This window comes from Ostrinia furnacalis, unplaced genomic scaffold (genome assembly GCF_004193835.3).
Source record: "Ostrinia furnacalis isolate ACB-3 unplaced genomic scaffold, ASM419383v2 OfSCF0831, whole genome shotgun sequence".
In the NCBI taxonomy this organism is placed as follows: Eukaryota; Metazoa; Arthropoda; class Insecta; order Lepidoptera; family Crambidae; genus Ostrinia; species Ostrinia furnacalis.
In genome coordinates this window covers 128,540-151,477 of record NW_021131070.1, presented here as the reverse complement: position 1 = coordinate 151,477, position 22,938 = coordinate 128,540, and the positions used below count along the sequence as shown (strand labels likewise).

At 40.7% G+C, this 22,938-nt stretch overlaps 1 protein-coding gene across 1 annotated transcript; it reads right to left on the bottom strand.

Annotated features, from left to right (window-relative positions):
* Positions 1-1,228: 1,228 nt before the first annotated feature.
* On the bottom strand, positions 1,229-22,868 carry Spt6 (transcription elongation factor Spt6). The gene is made up of 25 exons (XM_028300938.1): positions 22,680-22,868; positions 22,491-22,581; positions 22,088-22,284; positions 21,829-21,948; positions 20,902-21,068; positions 20,631-20,764; positions 20,132-20,247; positions 19,462-19,634; positions 18,124-18,277; positions 17,528-17,670; positions 16,857-16,991; positions 16,124-16,281; positions 15,375-15,496; positions 14,409-14,593; positions 13,883-14,048; positions 13,279-13,421; positions 12,661-12,755; positions 11,761-11,941; positions 10,396-10,582; positions 6,355-7,287; positions 5,778-6,025; positions 4,806-5,010; positions 4,319-4,415; positions 3,356-3,978; positions 1,229-2,955 (listed from the first exon to the last, which is right to left on the bottom strand). The coding sequence occupies exons 1-25, from the start codon at positions 22,716-22,718 to the stop codon at positions 2,617-2,619; spliced, it is 5,151 nt and encodes a 1,716-aa protein (XP_028156739.1). The 5' UTR covers positions 22,719-22,868; the 3' UTR covers positions 1,229-2,616.
* Between the last annotated feature and the right edge of the window lie 70 nt (positions 22,869-22,938).

Below are 22,938 nucleotides of genomic sequence, written 5' to 3'. Positions count from 1 at the left end.
TATTATTACAAAGGCACGTTTCAGATTTCTTACAAAACAGGCGACAAATCCGGGAAATAATAACATCAACTTTCTTACATTTCGCCGGAAAGTAAAGTAGGCTCAAATCTATTGAAAGAAATTGGCCAGTTATTTTTCCTTTTAAGCCTTTGGTTAACCACCAGGCACTTAATTCAATTAATCGTATTTCCGTTTGCAAAACATTTCCAACGATTATTTCCTTATTTGTACATCTTACCTACTAATGCGGAAGTATTTACAGAGGTAAGTACAGCAGACTGATCAGAAAGGCAGTTACAGTTTATATTGCCAGTGGCGATTTGCCTCAATAGTATAGAGCAATAATTATCCAGCTACATCCCATAGGATGGATGGACTCATTCTTCACAATACCATATTCTCTCTCATTGTACACACACAGCAGTATTATCAAGTCAAAATACATTTAGTACCCAAATGGTTTATGTAATTAGTAATTACCTGCCTTCAAGTATGATGGCTCGTCTAATGACTACAAAAAACTGTTTGACCATGACCTTAAGCAAACATACACAAGTGCTTACATTATAAAAAACCCGATTTACNATCACCGACCCAAAATTCAAAATTTCCAAAGCTTGGTACATGCAAAGCGGCACCCAAAGGCACAAGAATTGTATGTCATCTTGATCGCCGTGTATGGTGCAATAGCTCATGTGAGTACCAGCCCTTCAGTTCTATTCAGTTTTAAAAAAATCGACTTTAAGTGTTTTTTTCTTTACAAAAAAAATTAAAATATTTTTTTTCTTACACATGGAGCTACTCATACCCTTCATACTATATTAGTAAAACAAAGGGAGGTATACTAAACACAATGCATATTTTTATTTATTAATTTATGACATTAAGTTTCTATGGTATGGGAGCTTCATTTTCAGACCACCGTGCGGCGGGACCTCTGTGTACTAATGGTACCTACTATTTTCTTGGTAACTGGATTAGGCAGTCAGTGGTGTCTGAGTTGTCGGCAGGCAGTGGGTAACCGAGTTTGTCGAGGCGCTTCTTCTCAGCGCTTAGTTTGCCAATTGCCAAATGGTGTCTCGAAGCGCTGATAGGGCAAAAAAAGAATGAGACATGTATAGGCTCCTTTAAGAGTATTTGAAGATTTGTAAGTTTAATTCAATTAATTTTTACGAATAAAGATAATATTTTGAACTTTACGCTCTATGTTGAAAAATAAAAGACATTGTTTGGTTTGTCAGTTTTTATTTAGATTACGTTTTATCGAGAGAATGGCCGTGAATATGTAGAGAACTGTTCACTGACCATCCCTAAGGCATGTCAGGCTCGTTACATTGGAGTTGGATGCAAAATGCTTCAATACAAAGCTATTATAACAAATTACAGTAACGCGATCTTATATAATTTTGTATGAGCGTGAATATGTCAGCTATTAATTAATTGATATCTTGTTAGGGGTAAAGGCAACTATACATCGTTAAATCGTTTATTTTAGGCACAATAAGGCATTATTATACTTGGATAACTTGGTGTGTGTGCGCTCCTTAATAATATTTTCTAATAATAAGTACTATACAACTAAAACTTACACAAATCCACGAGTATATTCGCGCCAATTAGAAATTGATAAACCTTGCAAAAAACATTATAGTGATGTAAAGAATACATTTTCTAAACTTCATTTTAACCATGGACACCCTTTTTTTAAAATTAATTAGGTTTCTATTGCTAAATAAATTCTGTAGGAGTCATATTTAGACATCTCATAAAAAGTATGCCGATAACTGAACTGCCCATCACACAATTTTGTTCAAAAACTTTACCTTTTTAAAAAGGTTTCCACATTATATTGGCGCGAACATTACTCCCTTCATGACCAGTAAACTTCACGCTCATACCAAAACAGATAACTAATACAATCTATCAAAATACCAACAGCTTGGTACTATTAAATCCAAACAATACATAGTTATATGACCGAGAATAATAAATATTTATCCATAATTTTTATATGGGCACATGCGCCGACTTAGATAACAAAATATCTAGTAAACATATGACTGCCAATCAGCTATAGAATTTGATACTATAATGAAAACTGCAATGGTAACAGGAATATATAAATCTCTCACTTTATAGGTACATGATTATTGCTATTGAACATTTGCTATTTAGAATTCTTTTTCCAGTAATTTATTTTCCTATAATAAATAATAGGGAAGGTGGAAGTTACGAAGTCACGAAACAATAACAAAATGAGAGGATTAAGATAAGGTTACATTAAATTCATAATATAGATTAGGAAGTACGTAATGGATAGAGAAAACTAACGTCCCCGAAAGACTGTTAAGATTTCAAGCTAAAATAAACTTCGAACGGCATTTTTGACGCATCAGATTTTTATCGACCAAATTCAAATTAATCTTGCCAACGATTTTAGTTATCGAGGGCTGTCAAAGCGATACATGAGTGGATAAAACACGATAGCAAGATTATTGAAACTGAACCTCGCCGCGCCAGAAACATCACCGGAGTCGAAGCCGCACTACGCCGCGCCCCGTCGCTAAACGGTACAAAAATAAAAATACGTTTCAGTTCGGCAAGCCGTCAGTCTTCCTAGTTCTCGTCGTAGAGCGGCGTCGCGTCGCCCAGCGACATGGAGCGCGGCGAGGTATTGGTGTGTGGCGTGGAGCGCGCCGACGCCGCGCGCGACGAGCGGCCCGAGTGCGAGTGCGGCGTGCCTCGGACGTCGTGTCGTGGAGTCGAGCGCGCGTCGTGTCGTGGCGTGGAGCGCGCGTCGTGTCGCGGCGTGGAGCGGACGTGGCGGGGCGTGGCGCCGCCCTCGCTGCCACGCGGCGTGGCGGGCGTGTCGCGCGTGCGGTGCCGCACCCAGTCTTCGGCCGCCTTCTGCCAGTCGGCTGGTTCTGTGTAAATAGGCTGCATTTGCTGCTGCATCTGTTGAGAGAAATGGAGCTGTCAATATTTAAATAACCGTTATAAATTGAAGTGAATAAACTGGTACATTCAACCAAAATAATACGTTTGTTAGGCATATCATTAGCATTCTCAATTCTCAAATTTGTCTGTATTGCTTTCTATAGAATAAATTCATATTTATTCTATAGAAAGCAATACAGACAAATTTGAGAATACAGAAAAACTAACATTATACTTTCATAGTATAATGTTAGTTTTTTAAGGTCTAACTGACCGAATAATTTGCGATTAACTACTTAGGGCTGATTTTTCAATCGTCGGATAACTTTTAACTGAAGAATAAATTTGGCATATTGACAGTTTTAAATTGATCATGACCACATTACATAAATTTACACAATAAAAACAAATTCCTTACCTGCACGGGCACGGCAATGGGCTTATGACGCGGCGCTGCAGGCGTGAGGAAGTCAGGCTGTCGCGGCGTGGCGGCGAACGGCGTCATGTACGGCGTTTGCGCCGACGGCGTATAAGGCGTATTGATATACGCCGGGCCCGGCGTGTGAGCCGGCGTATGGAAGGCCGGCGTATGAGCATGCGGCGTGTGATATATCGTCGACGCGTGCGGAGTACGTAACGCCGGCGTACGCTGTAGAGGCGTCCCACTCGGTGGCGGATCTCTGAAGTGCTCTTTGAACCACTTGAGCAACCCGCCAAGGGAATCAAACATCCGCTGCCTGAACTTGTAGCCATCGGGCGTGACGGACACATACTCGTGAGTACACCTCGCCCGCGGGAGATACGATAGCAAAAACCGGCCGGGGTGATTCTTAGCCGCGGATATGACGTAATGAATCTTGTTGGCGTTTTTTGCCTTTTCTTCTTTGAGCACTTCCTCGGCCTTGTCGCGCATGCCTCCGAGCGGCCGGTAGTACTTGTAGGAGATGAGATCGCGCGCGTGACCCGCCATCGGCGTCACGTGGCGCGCGATGATTTCGTCGAGATCCTCGAACTCGGATCCCTGTATCCAGAGACTTCGGCCTGGAAATAAATACTTATTTAACATTTGAACTGAAAGTAAATAAAGTGGTTCTAGAAAGAAAAATGTGTAAATAGACATGTTGACACCACAGTCAATTGATGTACTTTTTAAAACTGTCAAAACGAAACTCTCTCATAGATTGTGTATGGCACCACAAGCAAGTAACGTCACTATTTTGTCAACCCAATTAATCTACTTTTTTCAATTACAATTCGAAGAAAAATCGAAATTTACAGGTAATTTAAAATAAATTAGGTTTTTAAGAGCAGAATGAAGTCTTTTTAAAACAGTTGTGGTTTCGAATTATTGGGGTATGATATCAAACTGTCTATTGCATACCTAATGAAAACGCGTTTTCTTTGCCCTCCTCGCGGACGTCGATGTGTTGGCAGATGCCGTCAGCCACCTTCCACGTTACTGTCAAGTGATCGGAGCCCTGCAACAAGACATTATGATAATGAACTCGTATCATTCAAAAATATGAAAGACAACGCAACCGGGCGTCGCAACGTAATGACCCAAAGGCGTCACAGTAAAAAAAGGTTGGGAAGCCTTTTTATATCCAACTAGCTTTCCGCCCGCGGCTTTGGCCGGGGTTTTCCCGGAAATAATCGATTTTTTCTCACCACAAAAACCATCCTTGGACTTCAACGAACATTTTAAAAATTTATTGGTAAAATTGGTCCAGGCGTTGTTGAGTTATGCGCTTACCAACACATTTATATTATAGATGTTATAACTTTACTTCACCATGTTTTATTCTTATAACAATACACAATATTCATTTCACTATTACTATAAAAATGTGTCTACTAATCGCCCTTACCTTACTGCTCGGCCTGACAATGACCTCTCCTTGTGCCATATTCTCCATGAGTTTCTCTGCCTCGGCGAAGGATATGTTGTGGAAAGCAGGATGCACGATCACCCGCTTGACGTACTGCATCCGTTCTTTAGTCTGCTTTGCATCCTTGTCTTTGCGGATGTCTTTGTCCTCTGCCTCTTGGTCGTAGTACGGGTCTTTGGGCGGTCTGTAAATGGGTTAACTTATAAGAATTATGACACAAAACTTACAAAAATACCTAACAATAAACTTATAAAGAATTATGCCAAAATAACTCACAATTTCATAAGCATAACTCAAGATTGTCCCACAAACGAGGGAAAAACAAAAATAAATCTTGTCAAACATAACGATTTCACTTTTTTAATTAAATACTTAATTGATTCCACGCAGAGATGTCTTTCGATTTAGGGAGTGACCTCACAAGTGAATTTACAGTGTCATGAAGGCCCGGTTTTTTGATTCGTAGTTAAAATAACAAATTGTTAAATTTTGCTACTAATGGTTAAATATTAACAAAATGCTAACAAATAGTTAAAAAATGTACTAAAAGTCAAGCTAACCATTGTTCGAAAAACATTTTTTTCTGATATTTAACCACTTGTCATTTGACATCTGTCAAACTTGACCATTGGTTATTTTAACTACGAATCAAAAAACCGGGCCTAAGGCCCAGTTTTTTGATTCATAGTTAAAATAACTAATTGTTAAATTTTGCTACTAATGGTTAAATATTAACAAAATGTAAACAAATAGTTAAAAAAAAATACTAAAAGTCAAGCTAACCATTGTTCGAAAAACATTTTTTTCTGATATTTAACCACTTGTCATTTGACATTTGTCAAATTTGACATCTGTCAAATTTTACCATTGATTATTTTAACTATGAATAAAAAAACCGGGCCTTAAACACTCACAGCGCTAATGTTAAGGTTATATAAAACCTAAACTCACCTCCACTCTTTATTTTTATCCAACAAGTCCGAAGACTTTGACGAGCAGTCCACCGAGAACCTCTCCACATCGATCTTGATGATCCGGCAGTGCACCGTCTGTCCGATCCGGACGCGCTCCGTGGGGTCCGCCACGTGCCGGTCGGACAGGTTCTTGATGTGGATGTACCCGGACAGCCCGTTGTCCAGCCGGATCCGGACGCCGGTCGCTTGGCCCGGACACGCGCCCGCGTCGAAGTGGTTCCATACCTGGTGGGTGTTAGATATTGTTTACTGTCTAGTATTGGGCAATTGAGGTAACGGCCAGACAATAACATCAAGGCCGGACTTTTAATTAACAATAAAATATAATTTTTAATACATTTAAAATCAATAAATAGCTAAATCAAGTTGCTCAAAAAGTCACGTCATGGTTTGTCATATAAAATCTACGGGAATCTACTTTTTGACAGTTCATAAAAAATAAAAAAATTGTGGTGATGCGAACTTCCCATTGTGCAATATTTTTGTAGCACAAAAATCTCATTAAAACTTCATTCTAAAGTTCGAAAATAGCAGTTTAGCAGTCATAAACTTACCTCAGATAACTCAGGGAAGTCATTCTTGTGACAGAAGGGGCACTCCCAGAGTCCGGTCTCGTCGTTCCTCACAGGGTTGGCCTGGTCCAACATCTCTCTTTGAGGCTTCCTGTGCGTGATGCCGATCACTGAAGCTAATACCATCTTGCCTAAGTAAAACGTCTCTGGAGACTCTTTGGTCAGTATATCGAACAACTCCTCGGGAGTCGCCGAGCGATACGGAACCCTGAGGTCTTTATACCTAGAGTTCAATTCGGCGCGGATATCGTACAGCGTGATACATTTGTTTCCGAAACCTTGCCGCTCCAATTCTTCGGCGAAGGCGTCGAGATCTAAATCCTTTAGTCTTTCGGGCGCTTCGAGGATTTCCTCTACGGCCCCCGCTGGATTGGCATCCTCGTCTTCGTACTCCAAAGCGTCCACAGCCATTTTCCTCGCCCATTCATAAGTTTCCGGGTGAACACGCGACCCATCTAACACTTCGATGTATGCCTCCGTACTATCTCCTAAACTGCTCGTATCAATCTTTATAAAACCTGAGCAATTGATGAACACCTTTGGACCCATGTGGCAGACCGTAACTAACTGCGTTCTGTTTTCTAGCTTCTGATTGGTCTGTTTGAAGAGCTTGATTAAGGCTTGAGCTTTTCTTGGACCTAGACCGCAGACGTATTGCAGTAACTCTGTGCCTCGGCCTGTCAGAATGGCTTCATTCATGTCTACACCGACTTCGTTCACTCTATTAACGAATTCCAGCTCGATGCCTTCCAATAGATCCTCTTTGGATATCTGGTCTTGGAGCGGGTGGTACCGCAAGCAAAGTATTTCCTCGTCGGGGCCACAGAGCTGTGAGATTTCCATAAGCGGATCTTGGAGGAGACGACCTTGGCACACGGCTTGACGGAGTGTATCGGGGTATTCCCTGAAGTCATTCTGAAAATAACAGATATTATAAGAAATTGTCTATTATAGCTCGTGGTGAAGAGATAAAAAAATTTACAAGTTTATAATGGATTTGATTTATGTATCTTGAGTTAAGAGTGTTGTTGTCCGTCATCATTAAAACAGAAGTCATCTTTATTCTAGGATCACAAACCTTTATTAAAGAGTGCTCAGGTAGATAGAGCTAAGATCTCAAGAAGACCTGGCAATATTATGATGAATAAAAGCTGAGGGTCTAAGAATCTCTTTGGCACTACTTGCAGGAGGATGTAGCGGACGGCAAAGCGCTCCTTAAGAAGAATAACGTTCAGCAATTGACGATGTCTTCAGGGAGCATTACGTCCTGCACCAGACTACAATTAGCTGAAAGATGACGTCAATGTGGACTCTACCGTCCGCTGCTGGCCAACTATAGTCTATCCAATATAGCTTGATTAGAATGACGGCTGTCAAACGAATGTGACTAGTGATGGGTATGTTTCGTACGGTTCACATAGATGTATCGATAAGTTTTCGAAAAAATGATATGAAAAAATCCACCCAATTTTTCTTCATATATCTTTATTCATAAAAATGACAATTGAGGCGTCTAGTTTCAAATCCCGCTAAAACGATTTTGATAAGATTTCGAGAAATTGAAAAAAACCGCTTATCCATATAGCTTTGGCCTTAGGCAAAAAAAAATATGATACGAATTATTATTGTCATCTGGCAATACTAACAGTAATTGCTATTTATCTTTAAATTAAATATAATTTGAATTATAATGAAAACTATTTTCATTTTGGCGTATTTTGTTACGAACATTCGGTTTTAATGGGATTTGAAAAGGACATGTTGTATTTTAGCGGGATTTGATAAGAGCAAATTATGAAGCAACCACGTTATAAAAAAATCTCCATACTGATTTCGCAGTCACGTGACCAAAATACCGTGCTACCATTGGTCAATCAACTTTTAGAGGGTTTTGAAAGAAACGGACGGCGTTTTAGCGGAGTTTGTAACACAAACTTAATTTTAAGTGCTAGTTTAGTAGTCTTTTAGTGTATTTTGATCGAAAATGATTGAACAGTATGATGAGAAAATTGCAGTAGCATCATTTAGAGATATAAACAGAAATTAGTTGCAGGAGCGTTTTAGCGGGTTTTGAAACTAGACGACTCAATTATTTGTTAGGATTATTGTCAAAGATGTCCTAAAACTCCTGCGAAGTTGTGACTCGACGCTGGTTGTCGAGCGGCGAGAGCATTTTTGGCACCCATCGCGCGCACCCCTATTTCATGTGCAAATGAGTATGAAAAATATCGCCGTTACGTTCTTTGTTAATGCCTATGGCTTCAGCTATCTGTCACAACTTAATTCGCTGATCTCTAAAGCAAGATTTTTTAAGTTTTCATTATTTTATTCGTTAATGGCGAAATCTGGCCGCCCTGACTTGCGGTCATCTTTTAGAGACTCCCTGCCATGCTTGAACTATCGGATCCAATATTTCATGATGGCAAATGAAGGCCCAGACTCCCCATAAACTGTAGACATCTCTTCAAATGTTACCGTCAGCGTTTTGTTCCTCTTTTTGAGGAGTTTTACGGCAACTGTGTACTTCGATTTCGTACATTGCGCGGATGACTGAGACATGATGATGTTTACTGATTAATTACTAAAAGCGCGATGACGCTAATGAAATGAAACTTTGTACATATACTAAGGAGATTATTGGCAAATTAAATAAATTTAAAGCGACTCAATAATAGCACTTGAAGATACTTAGGCTCAAAACTTTTCAGCCGCCCCTCGTACTCTATCAAGCGAGCCCGAGTCATCACCCTGCAGACCACTGTCAATCTGCCAAACTGTTCTGCCGGTAGTGCCGTGAGAAATAGGTATTTTTTATATTCTATTCTACAGGGTGTTAGGTAAATGGGTATATGAGCCGACTCTAGCCCATGTTAACATGGTCATATAAATGGTATGGTGAAGTCAGAAAATTGATATCTTCATTTTGATTTTCATACAAATCGGATTTTATAAAATTTATTTTGAACGAAAATTTAAAAAAATAAAATGATGATATCAAATTTCTGACTTCACCATACCATTTATATGACCATGTTAACATGGGCTAGTGTCGGCTCATATACCCATTTACCTAACACCCTGTATAGGCAGACTTAGATCAAGCCCAACCGTTAACGAAACCAAGCAGAAAAAATGTTGCCCCCTGGGAATCGAACCCGGCGCACAGTGGTCTGAAAATGAAGCTCCCATACCATAGAAACTTAATGTCAGAAATCTATACAGTGTGTCCGGGCATGTAGTGATCAAACTTTAAGGGCGTAATCTATGGACAATTTTATCGGTGAAAATACTTTAAATTTGGGGCTTGACCCATTTCTCGCATATTTACAAGGATTTAAGTTNATATCTTTATTCATAAAAATGACAATTATGATTTAAATTTAAAGACAGTAAAATTTAAAATTCATGTCAAGAGTGTACAACCTAAGTCGTAGTCATTATCATCAGTGTTCTTCAGTGGTTTTTTCCTCTCGCTAGAGGGCGGTGGGCATCTCTTCTAGAGCAACGGTGCTATGAATACCCAAAAAATTACCGGTGATTGATTTCCGATGTTTGATTATTTAAGAATGAAATGTTTTTTGGTTTTTAATAGAGAACATTTAGAAAAACGCATAACTTGACTTAAATATGTTAAAAAATGAGTTAGAAAAAAAAATTGTTAAATATGTTAAAAAAATAGTTTTAATTTAATATGACATTTGTCGATATGTCCCAACACTAACATTTTTGTAACTCGAGATAACCTTGTAGAGACGTCGTTAATACTCTAGCTTGATTTTTATAATTTCGAATTACTAATTATTGGTGTAATTTAACGCTGCATTTACACGAAATTATCATTTTTATTGGAAGCACTGTCGTCGAAAATATTGTTTGTAGGTCAGACGTGAATTATTTCTTGTCCGCCAATATTTTGCTCTCATTGATCGCTACTACAAAGTTATGTCGTTACTTTTGATGACAGCTGTCATTCTAATCAAGCTATATTGGATAGACTATAGTGATAATGATGACGTGACTCACCCGGCCGCGAATGCTATTACTATAGATCTTGCTGATGTGGTTATCCGCGATCTCGATGGGGATCCGTGGGATCTGCTCGTCTTCCACCAGCCGCTGCACGCACTCCGACACGTCGGCCTTCACGGTCAGAGCGTCGCGGGACTCGCCGCCGATCACGATCACGTGCGGCTTCTTGCGCAGGATGAACCTGGAAAGCGTGGATGTTAGGTAATGCTGTTCATGTTACTATTCAATACTCAATATTTTATTGCATCCATTATGTACTTAAAATTAGAACATTATGGGCCCTGTAGGGCACGGCAATTAGGAGAGGAGGACCACCCTAGATCAACCGAAAAATGTATCAGAAGTTAAAGCCTAGTAATTTATCATTGAGATACTCACTTAAAGCATTGTGTTTGGAAATTAAAAATTCTTTAAGTTCGTTAGTTAATGCTAAATTATTTAATGTAGATGCTAAGCCACAACCTGAGGTAGGGGAGCGTAAGTGGTGGTGATTTTGTGACATGAAATGTCAGCGAGACTTCAGACGTGCTTCAAACTTGGATGCTCTCTCACGTCATATGTCTCCCCTCCCATGCAGCTCAAATATCACAGGCACTGAGTCAGCTATGCGCATGACTTAAGTGTAGCAGACGCGAAGACAACGCGCGCATAGCGTGCGCTGCTTGTATGTTAAATAAAATATTTGTACGTCTGCTTGCAGGCTGAATACATGGGAATCATACTAGCTATAAGATCTGCTTTGTAAAACGTGTATGTAATTATGTATTCTAGTAAATAAATTATTGAATTTGAATTTGCATGTCATATTATGACAGCGTGCACGCGGCATTCGCGACTGTCTCACGCTTAGAAATGTAGCATCCTCAACAAATATAGCAAGCATTACTATATTCGGAGTTTTTCACGCGGTTTCTGAATCGAGGTTTCTGGCTTGAGTGTGTCATCTTCTAATTAATGATGAACTTTTCAGGTAACGCACATCAGACTATACATTTGTTGCAAAATAGCGTGTATTACAACGACATATGGCACATTTTCATTAGTCGACACGAGTTCGGTACAACGCCTGCGGGGATTCCCCGCATGCGGTATACTGACCGTGCTATCGACCAATGAAATTCATCATTCAGATTTTCTGACGCGCCATGCCTGTTTATATTTTTTAGTAAACTTCGCACCCAGATTGCGGGCCCTGTGGCACGCGTTCCAGAAATCTCTCGCACTCCGCATGCGGACCCTATCGACGAATGAAAACGGTTCCCCGAATGCGGGCCCTGTGGCATGCGTTCCTGGAATCTCCCGAATGCCGCATGCGGACCCTATTGACTAGTGAAATTGCGCCAATACTGTTGTCCTTACCTCCGGAGCGCGGTCATGTCGGCCTCCTTGTTCTTGCGCTCGAGCGCGTCCCAGGCGTTGCGGCGGTACAGCAGGTGCGGCAGGCGCAGGTGGTCGACCACCTCGCCGGCCGCCGCCACCACACACGCGAAGGCCGAGTGAGCGCGGTCCGGGACGTATGCTATTGATAGCACGCGCAATCCTGGGAGAAAAAAAGATATTTCAAAAAACACAAATATTGATATAGGTCCTGCGCTAAAACTTGCGCGGGCGCACGGAGTAGGCACCCGCTCCAGGTGTCAAACCTGCTTGCACTTATTTCAAGCTCACGGCGGCGCCCTCGTGTAGAAACACATTTCACGCATCCGCGCCACATTTCGCTGCTCATACTATATTTTGATACAACCACGAGTGACAACTCACGAGTTTTAACGTAGGCTCTCCTGCCATGCGAATTTGCTCACCGTCATACTGGCAAAGAACAATTTTATGTGTATTTATTGACGTGGCAACGTAAAAACCATGGAGATATAGAGAGATGCCAACTAATGCGCTGAGTTCGAAACTCAGTGTCGCATTAGAAATTCACACACACAAAGTAATCAAAAGATGTGCTCATTATCCACTACGGTAACAGTACTCAACGTTCGAATAATCTTTAGTACTACGCAAGCAATGTAAACTGTTTACATTATGACGTCTGCAGCAATGTGTTCTGTTTTTGGGCATATTGCTGCGACACTGGCCCCGCCCCCTTGACACATCTCCCTTTAGTTTCTGTGATCTGTGGTAGAAACACAAATTACACATCTAATTGCACCCTCCATCCCCCCGTCTCATTGGCTATCCGGTTGTCAGGGGCCAGGCCCCTCCTGAAAAATTACCGATACGTAGATACGCCAACAACTTATTCCAACATACCGTTTGAGGTATCCCATTCTTCGTCATCATCGTCCGATATTCTCGACTCGTACGGAGCCACTTTCAGCCAGTCGTACAAGCGGCGACGGCAACACCTAAACAAAACATAAGGCATGAATTGTTGATACCATTAAAAAATCTTCCACTTGGCTTGGTAAATTAGAGAGGGTCATTGCATCATCATCAGATCATGTAGTCTCGATTACAGAAACACGAAACATTTGATTATGAAATAAGAATTTAGGCCCGGTTTCCACCAAGGCAGACCGGAGCGAAGAATTGTTTTGAATAACCAGATTTCATTCTGTCCATTTCATTCAAACTTAATAAAATCTGATTGGTTATTCTGATTGGCTCCGCCATAGTGGAAACCGGGTCTTAAGACTGTATTGCATTGCAATCGACAGATCAGTAAGTTGTAAGAGCTGCTCTAAATGCCTTGAGAGGTCAACTTTTTAAAACATCCAGAAAAAGAATTATCACTGTTACGGAATTTTGCAACAAAACAAAATTTACAAAGGTAAACAGATAGTTACTCTCCTGACGTTTCAACTCGGTTGCACGAGTCATGGTCAAAAAAAAATATTATCCAGAAAATGGCACAAAGTTTTCACTCACTTGAGCACATACTCCTTGGACTCCTGCAACAGGACCGAGTGTAGCTCCCTGCGGAGCTCGGGCATGACGATCTTGGTCAGCGCGATGGTCACCGCCTCCACGCGAAGGTCGTTCCACGCCTGCACCGTGGCTGCAAACTCGTCCTGTGGGAATATTTGATTTTGTTTATATTTTATCCACTTGGTATCAAGGAACCTGTACCTAATTACCCCAGTTAGCAAGTCAAAAACTGTCCAACCGTTACCTCAACTAAATTTTCCCCTCTTTTTCACATTATTTTCTTCTCCTAACTGGAGGGGAGAAAAGATAAAGAGGATTCATTGTCTCTTTGTAACAGCTTGTTTTCTACCGCCATCGTCAGATTGAGGTAGTTTAATGCCTCTGTAACTCACATTCTGTCTTATCTATTGGTCGCTCTCACACTACTCCCACACTCTTCCCTCTCACTTACTCTCTCTTTCTTTCTCTCTCCTTCACTGTCCCCCTATGTACCTCACTCTCCCCCCATATCTCTAATTCTAACCCTGTCTTCCTTTCCCTTCCCTCTCTCCCTATCCCTATCTCTCTTTCCCTATCTCTTCCTCTATCTCCCTCTCACACCTACCTTCTGGTACAGCTGCTTCAGCTCCTCAAGGTAGCTGGGGCCGGTGTTCCCCTCGATCTGCTCGCTGATGGAAACCTCCAGAAGCTTGTCTTCCACTGCCATCGTCAGCTTGAGGTACTGATCGCCTGTCAGGTCGCGGACTGGCTTTTTCTTCAGGTATTTTAAGCTGGACGAATAAATAACAATATTCGTTGTTATTAAACTCATATTCAAGATGATTAAATCGTTTATCCGGCTCGAAGGACCAAAACGTAGGTTAACGTTGAAATTAAGAGAAAGGGACTGTATTACGAGTGCTGTAATAATAAAATAGTAGTTTGTGCATGGACAAATAAATAGTAGCGCGCGCTGTTTTATCGTTAGGTGAAGTTTCGGCCAATCTTCGCCCGCGCAAAGTGAGCCAACGCAGCCCGGACACGAAAATAAAAATGTCAAAGGTTTTATTTCATCAAAGCACGGTAGTATAGACCCGTGACAGACCTAAGTCCACGGTGTTGAAGCTAGATGCTAGTAGTTCACAACTTACCCAAAGCATGGATGGTTCTCGTCGATCTCCTTCATGCCTCGCGCCGTGGGCCGCACTGTGAGCGTGGCTCGCTCTCTCAGCGCATCTCGAAGCGTGCTCCGTAATAAAGGCTCGCGTGCTAACTGCACGCCGCACATGTATACGGCGCGCCGCACCACCTCCGCTGCCGAGCCTGTGGCCAGGGCCTGAGAAAATACGCGGGTTTAAATAGCTGATTCCATCTAAGACATTGGTTCCCAAAGTGAGGGGCACGGGCCATCTGTAAGAAACCTGCGACTGCTGAGAGAATGCATTCCAGACTGCTCGATACGACCAATAAATAATATTGACTGGAGAAGGTGGGCGCGGAATTTTTTCTATGGTCGAAAGGGGGCGCGTCTCAAATAAGTTTTGGGAACCAACGATCTAGGAAGATCCACCACGATTCGATCGCATAACGGCACTTAGGATCATGGGTAGTCATACAACTGATGGTCGTTGAGAAAAAAAAATTGTCAACCGAACATGAATTGGATGCAGTGCAGGTCTCCAACTCGGTGGAACCGAGGATTAGTGTAGGTCGCGGGAATCACCAGCGTAGGACCTGTCGTTGTGAAAATCTTTTGGGAAGGCCTTTGTTCAGACACATATTCACTTGAACAGCCTCAGGCCGAGCAGCCCCTCTTTGAGGCAGATTGCCCATGTGGATACGAGGCTTGAAGCAAAGGGTCGAGGAATGTTGCGGATCTAAAATCTGGCTCGGAGCAAGTATTTGTGTGAGGTTTTGGCAGCGTCTCCAACAGCTTTAGGGTTAATATTGGGACGTGTAAAAGTGGTTTTTAAAAGCCTATTTGCAAAAATAAATGAGCTTTATGAGTTTTTTTTTAGCAGTGAGTCAAGGCTTGACTCGAGACTGCCTCTAGTGGAGATCCAGCTTCCAGCAGTGGACTACCCTCGTCTGAAGCGATAATTGTTTTGTACACTCACGTAGGGCGCGGCAGCCTCCAAAGGCGCGACGGGCTGCTGCTCGACCTCGTGGCGCTGGTAGTTGTCGCGCACGTTCTCCGCGAACTGCTCCGGCGTCAGACCGAACTTCTTCACCAGCGGCTCTGCACGAGGAAGACACATTATTTAGCATTGCGTAATGTAAACAGACTGTGTGGATTGAAAATATACTTGTGTATGAAAATTGGCTTAACCCTGAACCAGGATCAAAAAAGGCATTGGTTTTCAACCATATCTCCACAGCATAAAGTTCAAATTGATGTGGACTCTGTGAATACCAGAGCCTGGTTAAAGGTTAAGGTAAACATTGCGCTATCTTAACGTCGTTAGAATAGGTGCTACTTTGCTACTTTGCAAAATATGCAACAAAAATCAAGTCTGATGTATCGAATCACCGGGAAAAAGCGGTAACAGTGACCGACAGCTCTGAGATGTAAATAATGAGAGCTGATGAAAAGTTTTATTTTCACACCATGCATAACTACTGTCAATGCCGATTATATAGTTTTGAGTCTATCTACCACTGTCACACACGCTTCACGTAAAAGGGATGCTAAACTTTAACCCGATTACTAATAAAAAGTTACACAGTTGTTGAACACTGTTTTAAAATGACATAATCCATACTAAACGTCACTTTAAAACACTGTTCAACGAGCATGTAAGTTTTATTAGTAAGGGGGTAAAACTTTAGTTAAGTTTAGTTTAAAATTTCAAATCAGTTGCCTTACCAATGCCAGCCTTCCTGCACAGCTCGTAAGGCCCGGATCGCACAGCATATTTGACGTCACAAGGATGGTCCTCTTCCTCGGAAGCCCGTGCCTCTACTTCGGCAGCCGCCTCCTCGGGATCCTCGCCGTTCTTCTCGGCTTCTTCTCGGGCTATTTTCCTGGTGGAGAGGAATAGAAGTTGTGTATGAAGGCTATTTTTATTTATAGACACACAACTAATGTATATTATTAATTTATTATTGTTAGACTATGACAACAACAAGTAAATTTTTTCGTCAAAAATCACACACAAATATAAGCAAGAGATGACTAGAATTAATAACTGTTAGTGACATGACTAGAAAATTAATACCCGAATAAATTCCACTGCGGTTTGAAGTTATACGCCCGCTTCTGTTATAGTATTCTTGATTCTCTAGGGTTTGATTTTCAATCAGGAACACACTTCTTATATTTGCTCCCAGTTTGGTTAGGACATTGGAGTCTTGAATGAGTAATTGTACAAAACGAAAATGACGAGTCCACATTGGCGACAGACCTAACAATAGATATTATGGCAAAACCTTACCTTTTCACATAAAAAAAAAACAATTAGATTTTTTCCGTACAAAACCCTCATGCCCGGAGCTGTCGGACAGTTAAGTGCGACTCTCTTCAGATGTTGCAACTCGCTTAGCTAAACACAAGTATAGCTAAACTATAGGTTTAAAATAAAAGTAACTGATAAACTTACTTCTTCTCATCAAGTTCTCTCTTCTTCTCTTTAACTCGCTGCACCTTCTGCATCTCGGGCAGGTCGTGCGAGTAGTACAGCAGGAAGTGTGTGTGCACGTCGCGAAGCTCTTCTGACGTTTGGACGTTCTTTAGTCTGGGAAATTACGAAATTATTGGGATTCTTGCATTTTGATGCTAACGCCTGTATTCACAAACGATGCTTGCTTAAGTGAAGCAGCAAATCGAACGCACAGCGTTGAATAGAGCTCTGTGATTGGTTCGTAAGTCACCCTGTGCGTCCACGCGCACTGTGAGACCTCATAGTAATGTTTGTGAATACGGGCGTAAATTCTTAAACTATGCTGTGGCCTTTCGCTTGCTAGACAGTTCTTGTCTACTGAGGCAGTCAGAGATTTTTCTTGTTATTTAGGAGACGTCAAAACGCCACTGGTAAAGATTTATATGGCAAACAGTTATAGTCACTTTTAATTATTTAATAGTTTGAAAAACTTAAATCTCATTTCAATGTTAATTGACTAATTGGGTGTTCACTTATTGAGGGCTAGAATTACATGTTTCACAGAACTTGTGGCATGAAACTATGAGTAGGATAGCATTAACTATGATTGACATTGTTTGTTTATAATAACCCACTTCAATGAAGTGGCCCCATTTTAAACTAATACATACCTCTCAATGTCCTCGTCCCTGATGAGCCTCATGGTGTCCGGTATGGGAGCGTCAGGGTTCTCCATCACTTTATCCAGCTGGTACTCCCGCATGTTCTCCAAGAGTTTCAGAAGGTTCTCCTTGCGTTGCTTCAGTTGGCACCACTGTAAAAAAATATTACGTTAGCCAGTCTGGAATTTATATTATTCGTATTCCAACAAATACTTATGAGTCCTGCTAGAAAGATAATAAACTTGATTGAAGGGCACCTTAACCTGTCTTACAATGTGATTGAAAGATTACGAGATATGTAATCCCGGTAAAACACGGACCGCTTGAGGCAAGCTTGAAGCTGTCGACCGCCCGAATCAGTTGCAACTGCTCGAGTGGTTCGTGTATGTGCGTCCATAGAACTCTGCAGTTCACTGTGCAGTTGAAAGCTTGAAGCTGTCGACCCTGACTGCTTCAAGCGGTCCGTGTATTGCCAGCCTAAAGGCTCCTTATGGGAGCGTCTTTCTTTTTCTTTATAATTTTGATGTTTTGTTAGTACTATTGAATAGTCTATTTATTTACTATTTTACTTTTAAACATATATTTCCATTACCAAAGCAGCTTACCTTAGCATCATACTTGTAGACCTTCCAAAGGTCGTTTATGTTCAGCTCAGGCTGCACGTACTCTTTGCGGTAGAACGCTATGAACGGCACCTCTAAAGTCTGGTTGCGCATGAAGTCCAGCGCTTGGCGGATCTTCGTTATCGTACTCGAGCCCCTGGGAGATTAAACGATTGTTAATTATGGCCATAACTGTCTACAGACGACACGCTATCGTAAGATAATTGAGCGAAAAGTACATGGACTGTTAGGCCCAGAACATACCGGTTCAATCCGGTTTCAAACTGATCGCGTCATGTGTGGCCTCTCAACGGAATCTATGGCAGAAACTTAGATGCAATTCAAAAGTAACTATAGCCTGGTCTGTGAGCACGTAGAATTTTGTCCAATGACCCCAAGCTACCCATCCTTATTGCTCGCGCGTAATTATGTTGCTATCGCGCTCGCACACTCACTGCGGGTGCAGGTCGCACAGTCGCGACAGCAATATAATTATGCGCGAGCGATAAGGATGGGTAGCTAGGGGTCATTGGACAAAATTCTACGTGCTCACGGACCGGGCTTTAGAAGTTGGCAACTTCTAGTTACTTTTGAAAACTTCAAGTTGCAGTTTCGTTGCAATTGCGTTTCACCGTGTGTTCTGGGCCTTAAACTTAATATTCCATGCAACTCTGTGTTGATAAGCTACTGTTTTCCACATGAGATGAGCAATCTTAATTATGCCTACATGATCTAAGTTGATCTGAGAGTGTATTTATCTTTTTTCGGGGGTTCTGAGTTCGATTCTCAGATCGGAATTGCTAGCCTTTGCCTTGCCCAGTTTCGTAAGATCATTTCAGACTTAAATGACCCTGTAGTCTAAAAAGAAACATCATTATGTGCCTTGGAAATAGGAGTTGCTTGTATGAGAAGGTTTTTAATTCGTCCTGCGCAAAAACCCGAAGCTTCAGACCCCAGTTATTGCATTACATTACAACCCATACGATAGATAGACGTATAGCGTCACATACAAGAAATAAAGTGAGCTGTGCTGAGGTCCCTTACAGCGGCAGCAAATACGTTAATAAGAATAAGACATTTATTCATAATGTTCATTACATGTCAAATTTTCACTGTGTTACCTACTTATTTCTTAGATTTTAAATGTGCAACTGTCCACATTGCATGCCGTGGCAGCCTTTAATTAAGACAACACTTAGTTCTAAGCACTTTTAGCGTAATTCCATGTATGCGTGTTTGTCTTGTTGGTTGTCCTAATAAATAAATAAAATAAAATAAATAGAATGGGACAGTTATAAGATCACTTTGTTATCTGCCTTTCAAGATCCTTTTTTAACCCACCTGCGTGACCTCTCCCTAGCCTCCTGCGAGTCAGCCTTGGACACGGGAGCCTTGAGGAAGGCCTGCTTGTATATCCACTCGGCTTCATCTTCCAGCTCAGTGCTGCCTTCTTCCACCGCTGTGATCGGAACCTCTCTGATCTGCATCCTCTCGGGAACGTCCAGTTTGCGGATCTGGAAGAGTGCAAGAGGTTAAATGGTGGCTTTGGGGACCTTATGCTATGTTGAAAATAGGTGTGGTGGATATGTATTTGCTAAAAAAGAGCTCTATGACTGTCTGTTTAACACAGTATCTGCATCCTCGCGGGAACGGCGCACAAGAGGTTTTATTGCAATATGCAATGCTGAAAATAAGCGATGTGAAAATAGGCGATGTGGTGATTATGTCTTAGCTAAAAGAGCTAAAGCTCGCATTTAACAGTAACGATCACAGTATCAGCATCCTCTTGGGAATGTCCAGTTTGCGGATTTGGAATTAGCATTTGGAAGAGGACTCAATAAAAAAGCGCTGTAACGCTACTCGTGGTGTTTGATAGGATAGATTACAACTTGGCCTTACTGCCATATTGCTAGTGTTACGTACTAACTTCAGGACATCAAGCTCCTGGTAAAGAGAGCATAATTTCTGTGAACTAGAACATAAAGACTAACCTGTCAAATATAATACACACCTCATTATCCAGATCAGTGAAGTGGCTTCTCTTCAACTCGCTCGGTTCATATATTTCAAATATAGACTTCTTGCTGGGACGCTTTGGTTTACCCTTTTTAGTTCTCCTTCGTTCACCTAAAAATAAAGTTACGATAATTTTATCACCTTTCAATCGTTGGTTTGCAGTATGATATTAATGTTTTCTACAACATTTGGATAGTGTGGCAGTAACCTGCCTTTATGAAAGAGCTAAAGATTAGTTTATGTTTATTTTTGTTTATGCACTGGATTATTTACATAATTAATTATTAATCATAAACTTGGTGAAAGTGTGTAACCTTTTAACCCAAAGTGTAACATTTTATCTGTATTCTCATGGATTGTATAAACACAACTTATAAGTGAATATTGCAATAAACAACATAACACAATATTGATTTGGTTTTACCATATTTAGTCCAGCCATCATTCCAATAACATAGCAATAACTATGTAAAGCTTGATTATCTATGACTTACCATCATCTTCCTCATCCTCAATGTACTCGTCCAGGTCTTCTTCATCCTCATCCTCATAATCTTCATCACCATACTTCTCAAACTCATCATAGTCAAAGTCCACACCGAATATGTCCTGACCTTCTTGGAGGGATCTAAAATAGAAATTGTGATCTAAAATATTTGTTGTAAATGTTGCTTTTATTTCACTGCAACATACTTTTTTGGATCCAAACAAAAAAGTGAAATCCGAATTAGTTTTTTTACTTTCTAATTATAACGAATTACTTACGCATCAGTGAAGATTGGTTTACGTTTCTTCTTCCGCTCAGCGATTGGTCTGCCATCATCATCCACAATAAAGTCATCGGCGTCCGATTCCATGTCCTCATTGTCATCATCGTACTCCGCTTGCGCTTGCTGGTGGTGGGCTGCTGCTTCTGAACGATTCTCATCCTCCTTTACAGAAAAAAAACGTTTAAAAATACATGCCATTGAGTCTTTGGTCTGTAGCGCCGTAAGGGGGGGACGGTGGGTGCGGTCCGCCCCGGGTGCCAAGCATCAGGGGCTGACAACAGTCGCGCAAATTAGTACTCACTGGCGCATCTACATGACAAAGACGCTCATGATATGTCATGTTACGTGCTATTAGTATCATTCATTCGTACTAACATCTTTCATCTTCGAATCGGTACCAAAAATCTTGGGGAGCACCAGACCATTCTGGGGTGCTTTAGCCTTAGACTTATGACAGGGGGATTAAGAAAATAGTAGAAAGAAAGTTAATTTTAATACTACCACAATTTTTTTTGTGGTATTAAAATTTACTAAAAAGCTAACCCAAATTATGAGTCAGTGTCTCATTAGTGAATCACTGCTATTTTTAGAACAATGCAGCACAGGATTGCACAATGTTATATGACATTACTGTTTTTAAAAACATTGGCAAATGAGCACTTACTTGCTAATGAACTCCTTTATTATACTCTAAGTGGTCATTAACACTCTATATATCATTATCCTAATCCAGAAAAGACCATTTATTAATCATACACTAAAAATTGTCCTAATTCCTTAATTTTTTTTTCTTATCCAATAAATAGTGACATCTTAGTAAAATGAAAATCTACTAAGATTTCACATTAAAAAAATATTGCCCATAATTTGAATCATTTTTATGATAAATGCTACATAATATATCAAATATTAATTCACAAACCTCATCAGATCCTCCGACAAAGAGTTTTTCTGCAATAACCTCTCTCTCTAGATCCGGGTCATCGGCCCCCTCATTGTCACTGTCATCGTCTTCCAAACGTCGAAGACGTTTAAATTTATTCTAGAAACACAAAGAATGTGGTTATTATTATTTTAGCTTTTTTTAACATTTTCCACAAAACAAGATATATTTTTTTTGTACATGTAGTTTTAGTATAGAATTAAAGATATTTTAATTTCAAAAAGGTTATTCTTATTACCCTTGCAACTTTAACACCAAGATTCTCTTCAATGAGATCATAATCTTCATCTTCTAACCGGTCGTCAAGTTCATCGTCACTCTTTTTCCGTTTCTTTGTAGGACCTTCATCAGAATCTTCTCCGTCACTACCTGATTCATCTATAGGAGCATCATCTATCAAATCTTTTAGCTCCTCACGCAGACGGTCCTCATCATCTGTGAAATGAAAGTTATAAAGTTATAACTACCAAACACAACCAAAGTGTGTCAATCTTGAGGAAACAAGGTTATGAAATAAAAGTATTTTGGGACTTCGACACACGATGCAGCGGTCGTCCTAGTTTAGGAAACGAGTGCGAAATCACTAAAGATTGTTCCAAAATCGCCAAACGTGGTATTTTCTACCAATACCAAGTTCTTACCTTCTTCGTCTTCATCTTCGTCGTCACTCTGAACTTGTGCTTTGCGCTTAACCTTCTTACGCTCTGTGGGCTGCTCGTCATCTTCAGACAACTAAAAAGATATTTGTTATAGTAATAATTAGTAGAAAGCACAGTAACGTAATGTAAAAGCAATCGTATCGTTGGCGAATCACTGCCTTGGATACTTACTCCACTCTCCTCGGCCTCAGAGTCGAAGAAATCAGCCATATTCACTTAGCACTAATAAAACACTGAATAAAATATACAGACACGTTAATTCTACGCGAATAACCACAGTAAAATGATATTTTTTGACTAAAATTGCTTGAGAAATGAAAGAAAAGTCAACTCAATTCGCATTATTTTCTAATTACCATTCAATCAATCATTCGTCGTTCATTCATTCACGCGTGGCAATGTTGGTACTACAAAATGTTGCCAGTAATTT